The sequence below is a fragment of the Varanus komodoensis genome, unplaced genomic scaffold, assembly GCF_004798865.1.
Source record: "Varanus komodoensis strain SLA01 unplaced genomic scaffold, ASM479886v1 scaffold12, whole genome shotgun sequence".
NCBI classification, from domain to species: Eukaryota; Metazoa; Chordata; class Lepidosauria; order Squamata; family Varanidae; genus Varanus; species Varanus komodoensis.
In genome coordinates, this window is record NW_025335349.1 from 10,079,034 (window position 1) to 10,097,796 (window position 18,763).

General features: G+C 41.1%; 1 protein-coding gene across 4 annotated transcripts in view; it reads right to left on the reverse strand.

Moving 5' to 3' along the window:
* Nucleotides 1-18,763, reverse strand: part of HMGN3 (high mobility group nucleosomal binding domain 3) — a 37,963-nt gene that overhangs the window by 14,697 nt on the left and 4,503 nt on the right. For all 4 annotated transcript variants that reach the window (XM_044421650.1, XM_044421649.1, XM_044421648.1 and 1 more), the window contains exon 2: nt 1,880-1,930. In XM_044421650.1, coding sequence (XP_044277585.1) covers nt 1,880-1,930 — 51 coding nt within the window. The remainder of the gene's footprint in view (nt 1-1,879; nt 1,931-18,763) is intronic.

The following is an 18,763-nucleotide window of genomic DNA, read 5'->3' on the forward strand; positions in this document are numbered from 1 at the left end:
CCAGGTATACCACATCCACTGCATCCCCTCCATCTAGCCATCTCGAAACCTTGTCATAGAATTCCACAAGGTTTGTCTGGCAGGACCTGTTTTTGTGGAAGCCGTGTTGTGTGGCTGTCAGTCTCCCTTCCCTATCTAGCATCACCAGATCTCTCTCTATTATGAGCCTTTCCATTGTTTTTCTTACAGTGGACGTAAGGCTAACCAGTCTACAATTCCCCATGTCCTTTCTACTACCCTTTTTGAAAATTGGGACCACTGATGCCACCCTCCAGTCCTCTGGAACTTCACCTGTTCTCCACGAGGTCTCAAAAATGGAGGCCAGCAGGCATGAGAGAACCCCTGCCAACTCTCTAAGTGCTCTCAGGTGTAACCCATCAGGGCCTGGCACCTTTGTAATGTCCAATGCCCTGAGGAGCCCCTCGACTTCAAGGGGGGGGGGTGACTCTAATCTGTGCCCCTAAGTCCCCAGCCTCATCTAATCTCCTATGTGGATATCTCCCGTCCTGCTTTGGGGAGAACACAGAGGCAAAATAGTCATTTAGCATCTGTGCCTGTTCCCTCATATCAGTCACTGGATCTTCTTCCTCCTTATTTAGTGGTCCCACCACTTGTCTCCCCTTCCTCTTCCTATTTACATGCTGAAAGAAGCCCTTTTTGTTGCTCCTGATATTCTTGGCAAGTCTCAGCTCGTAATCAGCCTTAGCTTTGCGAAGAATCCTTCTGCAACGGGCCTCCTCCTCCAAGTATACCCTTTTGTCTATTTCGCCCAGTACCCATTTCCTACCGAGGTTCCTCTTTCGTCTAATCCCTCTAACCACCTCCTTTCGCATCCATGGCAACACTCTCCTCCACCTCCCCACCTTACTGACTAGAGGTATCATCAAGGCTTGCGCCTCCAAAACCTCCCTTTTGAGTGCTATCCACCCCTCCTCAACTCACTTACCTTCCAGTAACCTATCCCAGGAGAAGGAATTAAAATAGCAGCACCTTACACTGGCTACTGTTAAACTTGGCTAGGGTGGTATGTTTTGCACAAAGTCACTACTGTACTATGTGAATGTGAAAACTGGTCTAGCCCTAATTAATCACTTTACCACTTGATCCAGTCCACCATAGCTGCAGTATCTATGCACCAAGGGATTCCTACAAGGGAAAGAAACCCTGTTTTTCTCCTGTCCTCTGGCATGCAGACATGGACACACCTGGAGGCTCCAAGCCCAGGGTGTTCCAGGGAATGGGAGGCATGTGCCATGGGCTGGTGGGGCTGGGGAGACAATCTTCTCCAATGGGGATCCTTCTGTGCATGAACACTACCATCAACCACTGATTCAAGCCTCAGTTTTAATATAATCCTTTTGTGAGTGTTCAGAGTGTTGAAGCGAAAGCTGAACAAAGACAGAGGCTAGCTACATGTTTAACGTAATATCTGCTTTGGGTGTTAGATTCTTAAATTTTACTCTCCCCTTTTCTCTCTTCTGTGTCGAAGCAAAAACTAATGACTTATAATGGTCAGATTCACTAGCCTCCTGTAGACCTAGTAGAAAACACTGCCCAAAAAAAAAGAAAGAAAGAAAGAAAGAAAGAAAGAAAGAAAGAAAGAAAGAAAAAAAGTGACGCTGTCTACTTTGCATTAAACGGACTATGGGATCACAGGCATGTTTTCTTAATTAACCCAGAATGTGGGTTACTATGCTTTTAAATTTGGGGGAGGGGAAACTTAACCAGAATACACAAAATATTTTGGACCTGACCCACCCACCATCAGTTCAATGTAGAAGAAAAGGCTCAGATGTGCTAATGTAGCTGTGTTTCTCTCATAGTCACCCATCAGTAACAGGAAGCGTTGGTGGAAAATGAAGGAAGGAGTCACACTTGCCTCTTGCTTTGTTAGTTTTGCAGCATCCTTGCCTTCAGCACCCTCTGGAGACTAGGAAAGAAATTATGCAATTAAGTCAGTTATACTGCATTCTACTTAAGCCAGACAATGACAGTCAGACACACTGGACAAAAATCAGAAACCAAAAGCTATCCCTCTGAAACCAGACAACAGCCGAATTCACACACAGTGGAAAACCAAGCATTTTGTAAAAAAAAAAAAAAAAAGAGGTTACAGTATGTAAACCAGAAGCCTATCCACACCCACTTGACTCCTTCTGACAGTGAAAGGGGCTAAGCAAGCTAATGCGACATCCCAGCCTTGGTTAGCATTATTGTGAACCCTGAACTCCGGCTTGTCACTCCCCCAGATAGCCAGAGTTGAACTCAAGCACAAAGCCTGAGTTACTAGTCTAGCTTTTCTGGAGATAGACAAGCCAGAGGCAAGAACTTGTCAAGAGAGAGACAAGCCACTGGCAGGAGGAGCTAAGTGGGAGTGACTGATACACAGGCATGCTGGCTGGCTCACTCACTGTAACCCAGAGTTTAAAAAAGAAAAAGAAAAGTGGGCTGCTGTTGCAGGCAAATTCCTTATACCCTATCCTGATTTCCTTTGCTTCAGCAAGTTTTTAATGATTATTTAAAAACATGACTAATTACTGTTTAAATAGCTTTAGAAACTATGTTTCAATGAAGAAACCTTCATTGGCCACTTCCAAGAAAGAAGTATAATTTAATTGTGATTGCACAGAATAACTTTAGAATTAAGAGTCCACAATTTCTAACATAAACATTTTCATTGAGGTGGCTTATTTGACACAGCTAATTTTTAAAATGTCTCTAAACCTAGCTCTGAATTTCTCATTAAAATTACTGTTTTAAATAGCTTACTGAAGTAAAAAATTCGAAGGCTTTCAATGCTTTTCTATTTAGATTTAACAAGAAAGATACTATAAAAATGCCTGTGAAATTCTTTACTGGTAGCCCAATACATCAATTGTATTAGCTAGCACTGAGGAAGGGAAGGAAGTGAAATTGGAAAACGTGTTTAAACTTCACTCAATGTCAGACAAGCTTTCAGACAAGAAATGCACTGGCTAAATATGTAATTCCCTTGCATTTTACACATGACAGCAGCAGAGCATCAGTTTAAACAAAATGGCAGATTTACAAGACTGCCTTCAGACATCTCTTAAAGGCAGTGGAGAGTTCCCAGTCGGTAGCTTCAGTGCTGAAACCTTGCCTATATCGGCCGTTTGAGGCAGCAAGAATCAGGCTTTTTATAGAGATGCTAGAATGTCTGCCTCCTAGCAGAGAAGAGATGGTGCTTGCATCACCCGTGACAGTTTCCAGCTGATTAACAAGGGGGCATTCATAGGCACTTAAGGGGGTAGTTGTGAAACAGTTAGCAATTGGTAAGACAGAGGTCTGAAAAGGAATCCCAGCAAGGATGCAGAAACCCCTGGGGAGACAGACCGCTTCTCTCTCCCCCTCCACAGACTTCACTATTAATTAAGAGATTCACGAGGCAGAAAAGATGAACAGGCCAAAATAAGTCAAGGACATTATTTTTTCAAATTCATTCTGCACTTAACTTGGCAACCGTGATGTCACCACTGCTCCCCCACTACACAAGTAATCCCATGGCAAACTGCTTTAGACAGTGACTAATGTACACATACTTTACAGTTTTCTGCTACAGAGACACCAATGTTTGAACAAAGTGAATTTGATTAGCTTTCTGGTAGAAGCTACAATGCTAGAAAGTGAGTGCATCGTTTTTTAAAACTGATATGCCACAGCCATTAGGGAATATATAATATAAATTAAAATTAAAATGGTATCAGAGGAAGAAATGGCTGCAGCTTAAGTAGAACAACCTTTCAATTAGCTAGGTACAGCATTCCAGCTTATTTTACCAGTCTCTATAAAATAGAACCGAAGAGAAAATAATGAGAAAAAAGTAATCAATAGAAACATTTTGAGATGGGAGAACGAGGCTGCCTAGACACATGCATGCACACCCGTTGACTTGTCATTGCTTGATTACTCAACCTGAGCAAGGCTGCAATAATGAAAGCAAACAACATATCTTATTAGCAAAGCCATGAAATGAGGCTGACTGAGACTGACAGTCTATTTATGGATGCTTACTCAGAAGTAAATCCCAGAGTTTGGTAGGCTTTCCTAGTTAAAGCATCGGTTTACAGCCTTGCTATCATAACCGTGTTTTCTTGAATGTCCTCTAGGCAAGATAAGTTGTTAATGTTGCCCACTTTCAGTATTTTATGAGCCTAATGTTTAGTTTGTTTAACTGACATGCCAATGCCTTTTCTTTTCCATATAAAAAGCAGAGGGTGCTATCACCATAAAAATGCTTAAAAAGCAGTAAAAGTCTAAAACCAACAAAACTAATCTATACCTATGTCCCATATTTCTATTCTGTTAGATTGCACAATCACAGTACAAGGCAGATGTACTGAATGGCTTGGAATTCTAAGTTTGATGGCAACGCAAGACTGTTTGTTTTCCAAATTATGACTTTATCATATTTTAGAAATATTTTTTCTACTTATAGTCTTTTAAAGGGTTGTGACCTGCCTTGGGTGACCTGGTTGTTGAAAGAGAACCCAATTCCTGAAAGGCAGGATAGGCATTTTTAAAATAATAAAGGAAGAATAAAGAGTAACATAGAAAAGGTAATCAAGTTCTACACTTCGTGCAGCACTAACAGTGGCTGGAGGGTTGAGAGGGTTGCTGTAATCTACAGGAATGCTAACTTCCTCTCTAGGATTCCGGCCCACTCAAGCACCAATCTTCAGTATCTGTACCTAAGATAAATATGGGATACTGTTGGTTATCACCCACCCATGCCTCTGCTTCCACAGCTGGTCTTGATTTCGTTTTGAAAATTCCTAGAATGAGGGTTCTGGGAGATCACAACTTCCATGCTGAGGCTGTAAGACCCAGGCGGCTCAGGACTTCATGGCTACCATGACAACCATGCAGCTGTCTCAACATGTCATCAGTCTAACACATGTAACAGGACACAATCTTGATTTGGCTTGCTCAGTGGGCAGGACGACGGTGATCTGAAAATGGGGGGGATTAACATCTACCCTATTGGCGTGGTTGGTTCACTTCCGATTGAGGTTTAGACTTTCACTGCCTTTGCAAGGGAGAGGAGCTGATTAAAATGGTGTGCCCATGGAAGTTAATGGATTCCAATGTATTCCAGAGGGTTCTGGTTTCCTGCTGGTTGACCTGCGGAAGCCAAAAACTAACCAACCCCATCCTTAACATTTTAGAGCTCATTTCATAAAATTTAAGGCAATGGTGCACACTTTAAGAAAGAGATTTCTTTTTTTTAAGTGTTGGGATAGAGAATCTAAATTAAGAGGGGGCACAGCTCTTGCCAGTTACAGTCTGCTCAGTTAGATTCATCTGATTCTGAGGAGGTGTCAGGAGAGTGAAGGCGGGTGGAAGACTTGGCAGTTTCAAGCTGACCGAGTGGGGGCTCTCAGGCAAAGCATGAAAACCAGCCTCCCTTGGAAAATGGGGGAGGCATTTCAGAGCTGGAGGACTTCCTTGACCAGTCAGGAAAGGGACAGGCGAAATGAGTGGACCACTTTCCTTCCGTGAAGCCCACAAGCAGCAGGGGCCACCCAGAAGGCGGAGTCAGAATCTTTTCTGGAAGGGAGGGAGAGAAGGATGGAAGGAAGGCATGCTTCAGCTCTTTACCTGGGCAGGTGCTTCCAGTAGGAGAAGGCTACTCTGATTTATCCTGCACTGTAACCAGTTAAGCTCCAATAATAGAGTTGTGCTTCCGCATTCTCTTCAAGTGGGAGGGAGAGACCAGCTCAGGACAGTTAGGCAACAGGGCTCCCATGGGCACCAGAGTGCCCTCGGACACCTTTCTCATAGCTTACTGACGAGTTTTACATCTCCTGCTTTAAATTTTTAAAATGACAAGCTATCTTTCTGGCAGCTGGAACCACTGCTGCCAGCTTCTTTTCCCATCAATCCCTTTGGGCTTCGTGTGGGCTTCAGAGACATTCTTTGGAAATGAAGATGGCAGATGCTATCACCTGCAGGATGGCCATTAAGTGGTGATTCCAAGGACACATTTTGCTACACATGATCAAAACTACCTAACTCCTCCTCATCATCATCCAACTTTTAAGTTGTTCATTTAAGCTTTATTGCATTAATACAGTGAATCATAAAAATGTGCAAAGTAAAAGCTCCCCATACTTAATATCCAAAATGTTAAAAGTTTATATCTCTTTTTAAAAATACAGCGAATAAGTTATATTTTCTTTAATAAAAGATTTAACAATAATAACAAAAGCTTCTTAAGCTATGGTAAGTCTTGTATAGTGGCAAACATTTGGTGCAAATGCCAAAAGTTGAGGGGCATGAGTGGAAGGAGGTGAAGGGTGAAATTGGATTCTCTAAGACAGTCTTATCTAATTGTAAATTATTCTTTTGCAGAATCTCCTGAATTTAAATGCAGTGTTGCAATGAGCTGGTGACGAGACAAAATGTATTGATAAGCCTTGCCTTATTAACTGCTTCAATTACCATTACTGCTGACTGAAGGGGAAAATATTCCCAAGCCAGGCCAATAGCTCAGCAAGTACTTGGAAATTAGAGATGTGGAAAAATGATTTTTAAAAATGCAATTGACACATACTTGACCACTCTCCTCCTCTTCAACATGGAGAAATGAGCAGCAGAATCTGTGAAAATACTTTGAATTTTGGCTTCCTACAGTTCTAAACTTGTGTATATTTGTAGTTTTCCTTTGTTCCTTTTCTTCCCATCATAATCACAAAATTACAATGAATCCTAATATATGAGCTGACTAAACATGCTTTGTCAACCTGATTAGACATAGTTCTTTTGCTGCAGTTGTGACTCATATTTGCTTTACAAAACACCTAACCAATAGTCTTTCATCTGAAACATGGAAATATAACATTATAGTGAAGAGATATGTGAGTTGTGGTGTGTCATTCAAAACCTGTGTTGAGAATGAGTGCAGTGTTTCTCTAAAAATATCAGTAAATATAGAGGGCCTATCTTCACCCAGAAAACAAAACCAAACTATTTGCTAATCACCCAACAATGGGCTGTCATGCTGTCTGAGCCCCAGCCACTTCCTTCCTGCAGGGTGGCTGATTTTAGGACAAGCTATGCAGTGAGATAATCCATAGCTTGTTCGAGGAATTGTCCAACTTGCGATGGGTTATCATGTTGTCTGAACGCAGGAGACCAATTCCATTGTGGGTTCTGTAAACAAGCTGCAACAATTCCTTGTGATCTTGCTATGCTGCCACCAGTGACAGCCCTCTACCAGAAGCACTTTTTAGCCACCATCGCTGGTTCACTTTTTATTATTTTTTCCTTCCCCCAGAAAAGTGTGCAAGTGTTTTTTAAGTCCTTTTTCTGGCTCAGTCTTTTGGAGGTGTTTAAGTGTACACTTACAACTATCCAATATATGCTAGTCTTGACTGACTGATATCCTCGTAGGTTTCAGCTGTGAAAGGGAGCAAGATGCAGTTGGCAACATAAAATCGGCATTGACAGAGCAACACTGCATATAGACTAATTTGCACAGTTGTCAAGCTGTCAACTGAAAATCACTATTAGAGGAGGAAAAAGTAGATGCACTGAGAAGGAATGGCAACACGATCCCCCTCCAGCCCATGGCAATATAATCCTTTTGATTTGAAGCATTCGGAATTCTCCTTGCCCACCACGTTTTCATCACTTCCCTGGGTCGCCAGCGAATGCAGAAAGGGGAGATACTGACACACACACATGCCTATCAGAACACTGACTGATACAGTTGCTATGATTCCCCAATCACTCTGAATTGCAGAAAGAGGCTGAATGGGATCAAACTATTGGGATGACTTTTTGTGGGGACGGGTACAAGACCCACGGGCGCTGGTGTCCCATTTGTTCTGTCCCACTCTGCCACCTCTTCTTTATTCTGTCAAATTTGTGCGTTTCTTTCTTTGCTTTCCTTTGCTGGGAGACATATGCAAATTGCATGACTGGGAAATAAACAGAGGGGAAATATCATGCAAATTTCCCTCTCATTTACTTCTCAGCAATGAGTCTGGGTATATTCCCCTCTCATTTACTTCCCAGCTATGAGTTTTTAATAAATTCAACAGACTGTAAAAAAGAAAAACCCCTGGTGGCCAGAGGATGGAACACAGGGAATGCCAGCACCAGTGGGGCTTACCTCTTCCCCCATGTGACCCCTTTCACTCCATCCATTCATCTGCCTTCTCAGGGTTTTTTGTTTTTTAGAACGATCAGGGAACTGCAGTAACTGTTCCATAAGTCCTGACAGGACTTAAACTCTCCCTCTTCTGGAGCAGCAGAAGACCCAGGAAAATGTAAAAGTACGGCGGTCACTGAGAACTGTTAGCTCAACATTTGAAATCAGGAGGATTACACTGCTGAGGGTAAGATCTTGTCAGCACTCCCTGTTCAGTGCACCAAATTCTCCCATTTTCCCTTCCTTTACCAGTGCTTTTAAACTGAAAGCCCGGCAAGTGTGCACATTTCACCTATATAAAGTCTTGTCTTGTCAGTTTCCATCTATGTCATCCGCTGCGCTTTCTTCACCTTGACATGTGAAACTTACCAGAAAATCATCCCACAGACAAGACTTCATAGCTCAGGTACCTGAGCATCTCCAAAAGAACAACATCCACAACATCAATTTTTAAAAAATAATTACAAAAACATTTGCAGACATTTCTGGAGTCAACAGGTTTTTTTAATGACTCCAAGTGTGCATATTTGAGGCTCTGGACAAAACACAGCAGTGAACAAAAAGGGGCAGCAATTGGAACAAGCAAGGGAAGGCAAGATGGGTTCTGCTGTGAAGGACACTGGGATACCAGTTGGAGCCTGAGCGTGGAAACAATTCACGATGAACCTCATCATCTGTCAGGTGCACCATGGATTGTTCTGTGGCAGCCAACCAAGCATGGCTAATTCACGGGATAGTGTATTGTGTTATACAAACCTGTCCACTCCATCAGCAAGGTCTTTAAGCTACTCTTCATTTTGCAGTTTTGGCCCTATCACCTTTGCCTGTGGCTCTACTACCTTTGTCTTCACCCACACCAGCCACTGGAGTGCAGGCCCAGAGAGTTTCTTAGAAATTAATTTAGGCCTGGGGCTGAAAGAAGTACCCTACAACTGCATTAGAGCAAAGAGCTGAAGGGTGTTCCCTTATGTCTGAGCCAGGCAAAAACCAATCTTCCTTGACACTGTTAGTTCTGATTGGCAATGAGTACCTCAAACTCGCAGCTAGCTTATATGCTGAGCTCTTAGAAATCTTTCTCAATCTTAATGAAAAGTGCCAGGAACAGTACTTAGTCCCTCTTGTCTGCAATATCATGTTGCCCTTATTTAGTCCATTCTAATTTTCACTTAGGAAACTAAAGGTCAATTTGCATTCATAACATTTTAGGGTATTTCCTGGCCCAGTAACACATCTGTGCTTGTAATGAAATGCTCTGTAGCATGTTTGGTTCATCCACCACATTTCTACCTCACCCAGTAACCAAGTTCTCTGGGTGGGTCAGAAAGAGTAACACTCTAAAAATAACATATCATGGCATAACATAAAACAGTTAACATATGAAAATAGAAAAAAGCTATTTAAATAATCAGAAATTCAGATTTGTCAAATGCCTTGCAGTGAAGTCTTACCTTGATGACAAAAAGAAGATAACACTGGCACCAGATGTGCTTTGGTGGAGATCATTCCAAAAATGGTCAGGCCAAAAATAGGGAGGGTAAGAAGGTCCTCCATATTTTTCTCATCCCCTGAAACTTGGCTAGAGAAGATACTTGGAGGAGGGCCTCAGGGGATGTTCACAGTGAACAGGTAGGTTCCTACTGGGAAAGGTATTCCCTCACACGTTAATACCCCAAGCCATGTGGAGTCAAAATCTGAATTAGGTTCAGAAACATACAGGCAACTAGAGCAATTGGGCCAGAATCGTGATAATATGGTCCCTGCTATCCGTCTAGTTGCAGTTTGCACAAGTTGCAGCTTCTAAGCCATCTTCAAAAGCAGCCCCACACAGAGCATACTAATATAATGGTACAGTAATATAACATGGAGTCTATGACATCATTGGCTATTGCAGCCAGGATGACTCTGTCCAGACAGGGCCCTAGCCAGACCACCAGCCAAAGCTAGTAGAGGGCACTCTCTGCTACTGAGGCCAATAAACCTCAAATGACAAAGATGGCTTAAGCTGAGAAACCTCAGGTTAAGAACCTGCTACTTCTGGGGAAGAGCAATACCATCCAGAAGTTGAACACCCTCCATCTGGTAACACGAACCACTTAGTAACAACAGCTTGGTCTTGTTGGCATGGGCTCCTGTTTATCAACCCTTGTCCAGTGCACTGTAACAGTAAGGTTCTGATCTACTCATCTGGCACCTAACCTGATGAAGATGAAAAGGAGAAGCAGAGTTTGTGCATGAGAGATGAAACTAACTCCTGTGGAATCCCATACAGGGCTGAGCAATATTACCCAACCACCACCTTCTGGACTTGACCATCCAACTCAAAGCGAAACTACAACAAAGTATCTCCCACTCCCTGCTCAAACAATTTCCCCTGAAGGATACTAACAGCCACTGAGAGATCAAGGAGAATCAGCAGGGTCTCTTTGCCAAAAGAAGTTACTAGACAGGGCAAACAAAGCTGCCCCTGTGCCAAAATCTGACCCAGTCCTTAAGATGGATCCAAGAGTGCCTGAAGTTGGCTAGGAACCTGCTCAAGGACCTTGACCAGGAAAGGAAAAGTTGCCACCATCCAAGTTAAGATCTCCCAGACACAGGAAGGATTTTTTCTGGACTTGTCTTACTGTTGCCTATTTCAGACAGCCTGGGATTAGGATGGGCAAATGAGTGATGTTCAAGATCACAAGAATTCTTCAGACATTGTCATTCTGCTCAATTTGTCCCCAATTCCTGTTTGCGTTCACAAATGGTGCTGCTCTGAAGAAAAAGGATAATTGCACAAATTGAGCAGAAACTGAATTATTTATTAGCCATTTTGTATACTGTTCACACTAGCCAAATGGCTCGCTGAGCGGCTTACAGTAAAACGGAGTAGGATGCAGATTATTTGGTTTAGCCAAACTGGAAGTGAAAATTATGATACAGGACACAGAAATGCCTTACATAGACCAGTAAGAACCAGATAAAAATGATTAGTGGAGCAATCCTATGCCCCTTTATCCAGAACTATGCCCTGCTGCATGGGAGGGACCTTAGTCCCCAGGCAGTGGGCACACTTATGCGCAATGTCAGACCCCACAGACCAGGCCTGTCAAAAGAGTGGTGGCGACACAAACCATTCAGTATTGTTCTCCTTCAGAAAACCTGGCTTGATTCCTACTAGATGGCAAAAGCTCACTTGGGGCAAAAATCCCTGCTCAATCCCATGGCAGATAAGCAGGGTATCCTGGGATATCCAAAGATGCAAAGGGACAGTGGGAAAAGACAGCACAAATCAGGGAAGTGCCACCTTTCCTACCAGAGTGAGTGTGAAATGTGTGCAAATTCCTCAAATCTGCACCGACTTCCTTCACAGACTAAAGTGGGGCTGGTTCCTTCTACAGGGAAATTTGCAGCAATTGGGAAATTTGTGCAAAGTCAAACTGGGAAAGTTGCACAACTGAAATGTGAATGTACCTCCAGCCATTTCTTAATATTTTCAGCAGTTGTGCTCACTGCACTCAGGGCTTCAGCCAAGGTAAGCTTGCCTATTTTGTGAGCAAAAAGAAAATTCGCATATATCCCTTAGTCCAGGACCACCCTTTCTCTCAAGGAGGTATTAATCTCTTCCATGGCACAGCTGGCTGGTCCCTTCCTACCAATTCTGATAAGCCAAAAGGGGCAAGAAACCAGTGTGGAAGCGGTCACACAACCCAGTCCGAGGAACGTGTCCATGTCCCTGAGCTGCAATAACTATCCAAGAAAACTTGAACGAGACTGTAGTCTGGTTAACTCATCTGATCTGAAGTCTCAGCAGATGCAAGAGATTTTATCTTGGAAGTGTTTTGCAAACATGCCATAGTGCACCTCTAACGGATCCAATGTCTTCTTACATTCAGCATGTGAAAATCCCTAAACCCTGAGAAGCTTTGCTGGGTGAGCTATAGAGAATTCAGTAGAGCCAGACAGACAGTGTTTCTTTGCCACCTTCACTCAATATATACTTCAGCAAAGGCACACACCAGTGTATGACAGCATCCAGTAAGACCTCTCCTCCATCCAATAAGACCTCAAGCCATCTCCTATCTGTTTCACAACTGCTCTCACCTCTGGAGTATACCATGGAAACATGAGTTCTGCTCTGGAAAGTGCAGAACCAGGAGAATCAGCCATACCAGCTAGAGACAGGTCCCTTGCCCAGGGATCTCTAGAAGCCCTCTGCATCCATTAACTCCCTATTATCATCTTGGTAGGTCAGCTACTCTTGCAGAGGGGAAAATTGTCATAAGTCTAAATCTTGACATGAGTTGGTAAGACCAAAAGGACTCCCACCTTCATCTCCATGCCCAGTTGAAAAAAAATTAAGTCTAGGTGAATTTTGTGTACTAGAGAAGGCAAGCAAAGGATGGTGAACACTCAGAAGGTAAAGGTCTGATGTATTCAGCAGCAGCTGTCCAGTAGATCCCTTTATGAGCTTTTACCATGGAGACAACAGAGCAAAACCTTCTAGCCTTGCTTCATATTGTTTAAGAAACAGAATGACTCAGATCCAAATGTGCCTACTGTAAGCAGAAACACACAAGAGGGCCACTGCAATTTCTACAGAATCCTCTACCACTCCGTACATCCCGACTTTCAAGACTGACTTTTTGGATGGTGCTAGAAGCTGCAGCAAAGAGGAAATCTTGCAAAATTCCCATTCTGTATGTAGACCACCACATGCAGTTCTTAAGCTACAAGCCAATGCCTCTCCCATTCTCAGTGTCTCATCCTGCATCTCTTTATGTATACTACAGTTTTATAGTCCACTGTTATACTGTGATCTTAATCTTCCTTTGTTTTTATCAAATATATTTTCTTTATTTTGGTGAACAATGCATCTTGTGAGTGCACAGATAAAATTAAATTTAAAAATCCACAGAAACCGGGGCAGAGATATAAAACCAATGGAAGTTTTATATCACAAGCACCAACCTTTTAAGTATAACAATTGAATTTCCTAATTAATAAGAGGTTATTACGTGTTAAGTAGTGCAAACCTTGACATCAGGTCTCTAGGGAATATCCATCAGTTGAGAGAAGGAGGGAACGACAAGCACTTCAGCTCCGTTATAAGTTTCATCCAGGAAACTCGGAATGAGGTTTTTTTGAATTAGGAAGACAAATGGCACTTCCCCATTTACCATATAACTTCCTGCCCAGTCTGAGCAATATCACTGAGTAATTGGAGTTAAGAATGTGGAACTGCCTTGCTGCAACCCATTTCAGTCCACTAATATTCATGACTGCTGCTGTATCACACCCTTTTCTTTTTTACACTGTCTCATACTGTTTTGACTTGTCTAGTTGGTTCAGTTTTCATTGGCCCAAATTGCATGTCAACAAACACAACCTGGTTAGCCTTGCCTGAGTGGAAGAGAATACTGGCTCCTGTCCACTACACCCACTTCCACTGAGTTGTTTATTGCCAAATCCAAAATGAAATTGTTGAGGAAAGATCTCAGACTAGTAACCCAGACTTGCTCTTGAGTTACAAATCTGGGTTGTCCCATATTCACCTAAAGAAACCCATAACCAAGTTCCAGATTTTGACATCACAATAAACAACTCATGGCTGGAAGATCTTCAGGCTGCTTATCTCACTTGTTCCCAATTCATTTTCAATAACCCATGTTTACCAAATGATGGGCTGGCTGTGATATATGGAACAGTTCCTTGCCTTGATCTGCGTTATCTACTACACACATGCTACCCCGATCAGTAGAAAGTATCAGTGGATACCAAACTTTGGTTACAAAACTTTGAAAAAATTGAGACACAACTGTTCAATTTTATTTATTATTTTATTTAATTCAATGGCATATATACATATACCTACATACATTCTCTCCACTCTTGTTTGTGTGTTTTTAACTTTTGTTAATTGCCCACAGAGTCTCAGCTATTGGAAATGAATGAATGAATGTTCTTTACATTTTTTAGATTTTAAACTTGACATTGAAAAGTTAACATATAATTTTAACATGCCTGAAGAGTTGAACATTATATATATATTGATATTCCCTAGGTATAGTCATCTGATAAAAGGTTAATTACAAACTTTGTTACATCATAATTTAAATAGTGTTATGTCCACTCATTCTGGTATGAATAAATGTTATTTAGCATTATTTATTTTTATTTAACTTAATCTGAAGAAATAATGCACTTTCAAAAATAGGATTTTTCCTATTGAAAATGTCCTGCCCCTTATCAGCAGTTCATCACTTGGGAAGGTTAGAGTTTTCTGTTAACACTTATGTTTAATAGCAAATCCACCTTTTACAACACATGCTATTAGCAATCTCATAAGGACTACATCCTTGGCAAAACTATTCTAGATGCTGAGCAAATTATATGGGAATTTGAACAATTTAGTACTTCTATGGCAGACATCAGAATTAATCATTTTTAAACAATTCAAAAGTGCTGCAGAATGTACAGACTAGGTCAAGTGTCTCTCTCAACAGCAATGTTTCATATTTGGGCCTTAATCTTGCAGCTTCAGAACTTTGGGTCATGGCCTGCACATTCATACTAACCATGTGTAATGCATTTAAATTTTTCCTCCACAGCAATGTAAAGGTTTCATTAAGTATGTAATGCAATATAATACAAGTAAATATGACAGGACTTATATTCTAAAAATATGCACCAGAAGCAGAATTATAATTTTCTAATCCTTAAGAGGGTAATGTCGCCATCATGCAAGTGACATTTTTCCTGAAATGAGAATGAAACAAGTGCTAACACTCAATGTTCTGACTGTCCAATTCTATGCTCATTTACTCAGAAGCAAACCCTACTCTGTTCTAGTAGGTAAATACTATAAAATTATGTCTTAAGAAGATGAAAAAATGCTGGACAAAAGACCCATGTAATTTATTTTTATGAAACTGGAGGAGAATTGGAAAGCAAGCCACAGCAGCACATGCCAATGACAAGCAGTTAATGCATGCATTACACCACCAAAATTAATCCTTTTGAGTATGATATAATGTTCTCTGATCAGCTGATCTGCTAAACACCTATTTTAATATCTTCTTTGAGGCATCTTTCTCCAAAGCAATCAAACAAGCCCCATATAAATAGATTATGGACACTTGCTTAGGTTTTCATCCGTAACTCTGTATCTTGCTAACAATATAGCTTACTCAAGTATATAGTGAAAAGTTGAACATACCTGTTTTGGTTTAGTCACTTAAACAATCTGATGGGCAGCTTCCCCTTGCAACCATCAGATTTATACCATGCATGATTTAGATTGATTACTAAATAAATGCAAAAGGCCAAACATCATCAGCCAGTTTGTATTCTTTCATTCTATGTATTTTAAACTGGGTGTGTTCTGCTTGCTTGTTTGCTCCTAATTAAGTCTGCCAAGGAACAAAGTAGGTTGCAAAGATCTCATTTTTGGTCTTGCACTAACAAGCTCAGCTAACAGGCAGTTAATAGCTAATAGTTTCGTGCAGCTAATAGCTAACAGGCACAGCTAATAGAATCAGCTAATTTACCATTCATTTATCATCATTTACCCCCAACAAGACTTGCTTAAACATACAAACTCCCCTCCCCCCCCATGAACTCAAGATGCAGCTGGACAGCCCTCTGAGAGGGATGGTTTAACTTGAACCGGATGGCCTTCTTGGCCCCTTCCAACTCTACTGATCTAAGGTTCTATGACCATTTGGGTGTGGACAGAAGAAAGCTGACCTGAACAGATCAATTTAGGAGGATGCTTTGTCCAAAACTGGATGTGCCCCATCTGAAGGACAATACTTAGCAGGCATCCTAACTTTGATAATTATACTAACTATGAAGTTCAATGCTATTTATTTCAAAAAATTTTTCAACTATTGTTAAAGTTCAAGCAAGCAAGTTTACTCCCTTGCAAGTGCCTTTATAGTAAGTCCTCTTATAGTATTTAAGTACTATTCTTCTAGGCTAAATACATGGAAGCAATCAATTTTCAGTCACAGCTTTCATATATATTTACAAATAACTCAAATAATATTTAAGAGTAAATATTTGTATGTTTATATTACAAATAAATGCTTAAATTCTAGGAACACCTTCAGAGTTTCTTACAAAATCCCATCTATTCCAGATGCTATTCAAGAAAGGTGATGACTGCTATATGCACCACATCCTTGTTAGGAAGGTAATGTGAGATAAGGTAGTGCGGATTCCCTTCCCACACCCTAGTAAGATTTGAGTTCATCAAGCTTCAAGATGTAACTGCTGGATGGAGGCGGTGGTGGCGGGAGAGATTGACCCTTTCATTTCTCATTCAGGTTCTCAGGCGGGGGGAGATAAAGGACATGAGGAAAGGGAAGGATGATGACAGATGGGGCAATGAGGTCTTCTGGGATACCAACTAGTATCTCTCTTCCCTCACCAGTGTAATTGGATTGTTCTGTTTGCTACAAAGATTCAACATCACTTCAACACCTGAAATTCAGGTTAAGGACCATAAAAACAATTACATGTACACGCTTTACCATGGAAACCATTTTTCTTATTTACAGTTAACATTTCAGTGGCTGAGAATATTCTAATTTTATTTTAATGAATCCATGCTTAAAGAACTAGGGAGCATCTGAAATTGTTGTCCAGTCCCAAGAGAAATAGCAAAACCTTTTCTCATTTATTGACAGCATTCACCATGTAACACTAAACCATAATTTATAAACCATAATACAACTCAGGACTTTTGGTTTATAATTAACTCTAACTTGTAGGCAAGGCAACAAAAGAAGTCAGGGTTGGTTTCAGCTTGTTTAGTAATCAACTAGTTTACTTCAAACCATGATACCTAGTTTCTAAAAAAAAAAAAAAATCCAAGAACTGGCTAAAGCAAAATTGGATTCTGGTTTGTTCCTTCTCCTGATCATAGAGGATGTAACATCAAGCAAGGAATCTGCTGAATTGAAAGTGCACTCTGGTTTATTCCTCCCCCAGGGAAGAAGAGAAAAAGCCCACAAGTCTGAAACTTCGTGCAGATTCCTTTCTGCTTATGCGAGTAACACCAGACTGCAGTTTAGCAGAATAGTCCTACTGTCAAATAACCAGCCCCATAAATGAAAGTGGCCAGTGTCAAAAAGTGACCCCCAACATTTATTCTTGTACAGCGAATCAATGTTCATGCTGTTGCTTACATGACAGATTTTTCCTCTTTTCTGGGTGGCTGATGCAACAAATATTACTTATATAGCAGTTCCATAATGATCCATCAAAAAGGCTGACCTCTTGGGGATGCTGCATTCATCGAGAGCATTGTGTTCTGCATCAGTTTGAAAAAAAGAGCAAGGACAAACACTATAGTTCCAGTCAATGAACACCATCCTGAAACTCCAGTTTATCTAGTGCAAACTCAATATTTTCTTTGTTGTATATACTTCATTATATGGCAGCACAACAGTTAGGTATACATGTGAAAGTTGAACTGGAAGAGACCAGAGTTCCTCATTCTCATTGTTTCAGTTTAAAAATCAAGAGCCCCCTCTTTGTACATATGATTTCCACCTGCCTCTTCCAATCTACTGGTGATGACTAACAGAGCACTCCTATAGCAGTCTGCCCAAAAGTCTCACAAAATTCAATAGAACATACTTCTGGGTAACAGTGTACTGAATATATAATCTTCAGTATATATTGCTCAGTAATCTTCAGTTGAAACCCCCTAGATTTCCATCCTTTCCCTGATAATGAGATTATCTGCATCATATTATTTATACACAAAACCAAAGTGCTACAGGGGCAGAGGAAGACAGATGGGATATTAAAAGTAGAAAAATGCACACGAAGACAGGAAATGGGTTGACTTGATCAGACAACACCATTTGGACTTATTCAAACATTAATGCGCGCAGGTGGTATACAGTCCAGCACAGGACATCGTGGCTTCTAAATGTACACAGACGCCGTTCAAACCCTGTCCCATGTACAAAGCTAATGCGGAAGGATGAAAGCTGGCTGAGAAACCTTTTCTCTGGTGTGACAGTCCTGAATGCATGAAAAACCTTGGCAAGGTACTTTCAAAACAAAACAAAACAAAAAGCCATTTTCTAGAGATGGCATAGTCTTGGGATAACTTTAACATATTCTTCCTACATTCTATATTCCATGGAACTCCTATTATTTTTTGATCTTATAAAGTACAAACTAGAGACATTTCCCTATGCCTCTAACAAGATATACCTCATACGTAGAACAAAAAATGCCCATTGGATGCACAACATTTCTCATGCCAGTGAGTATTAGAAGCTCTTGTTTAGGTTTGTTTTTTTGTTTATTTAAAGTATTTACATACTGTCTTATATTTCAATGAAATATCAGGACAGTTTACAAGCAGCAACAACACATTAACAATACAACAGCTCATCAATAAAAGAAGTATGCAATATATAGGGTAAAGGTTTCCCCTTGATGTTAAGTCCAGTCATGCCTGACTCTAGGGGGCGGTGCTCATCTCCATTTCCTGGCGGAGGGAGCCAGCGTTTGTCCGCAGACAGTCTCTGTGGTCATGTGGCCGGCATGACTAAACACTGAAGTGCACGGAATGCTGTTACC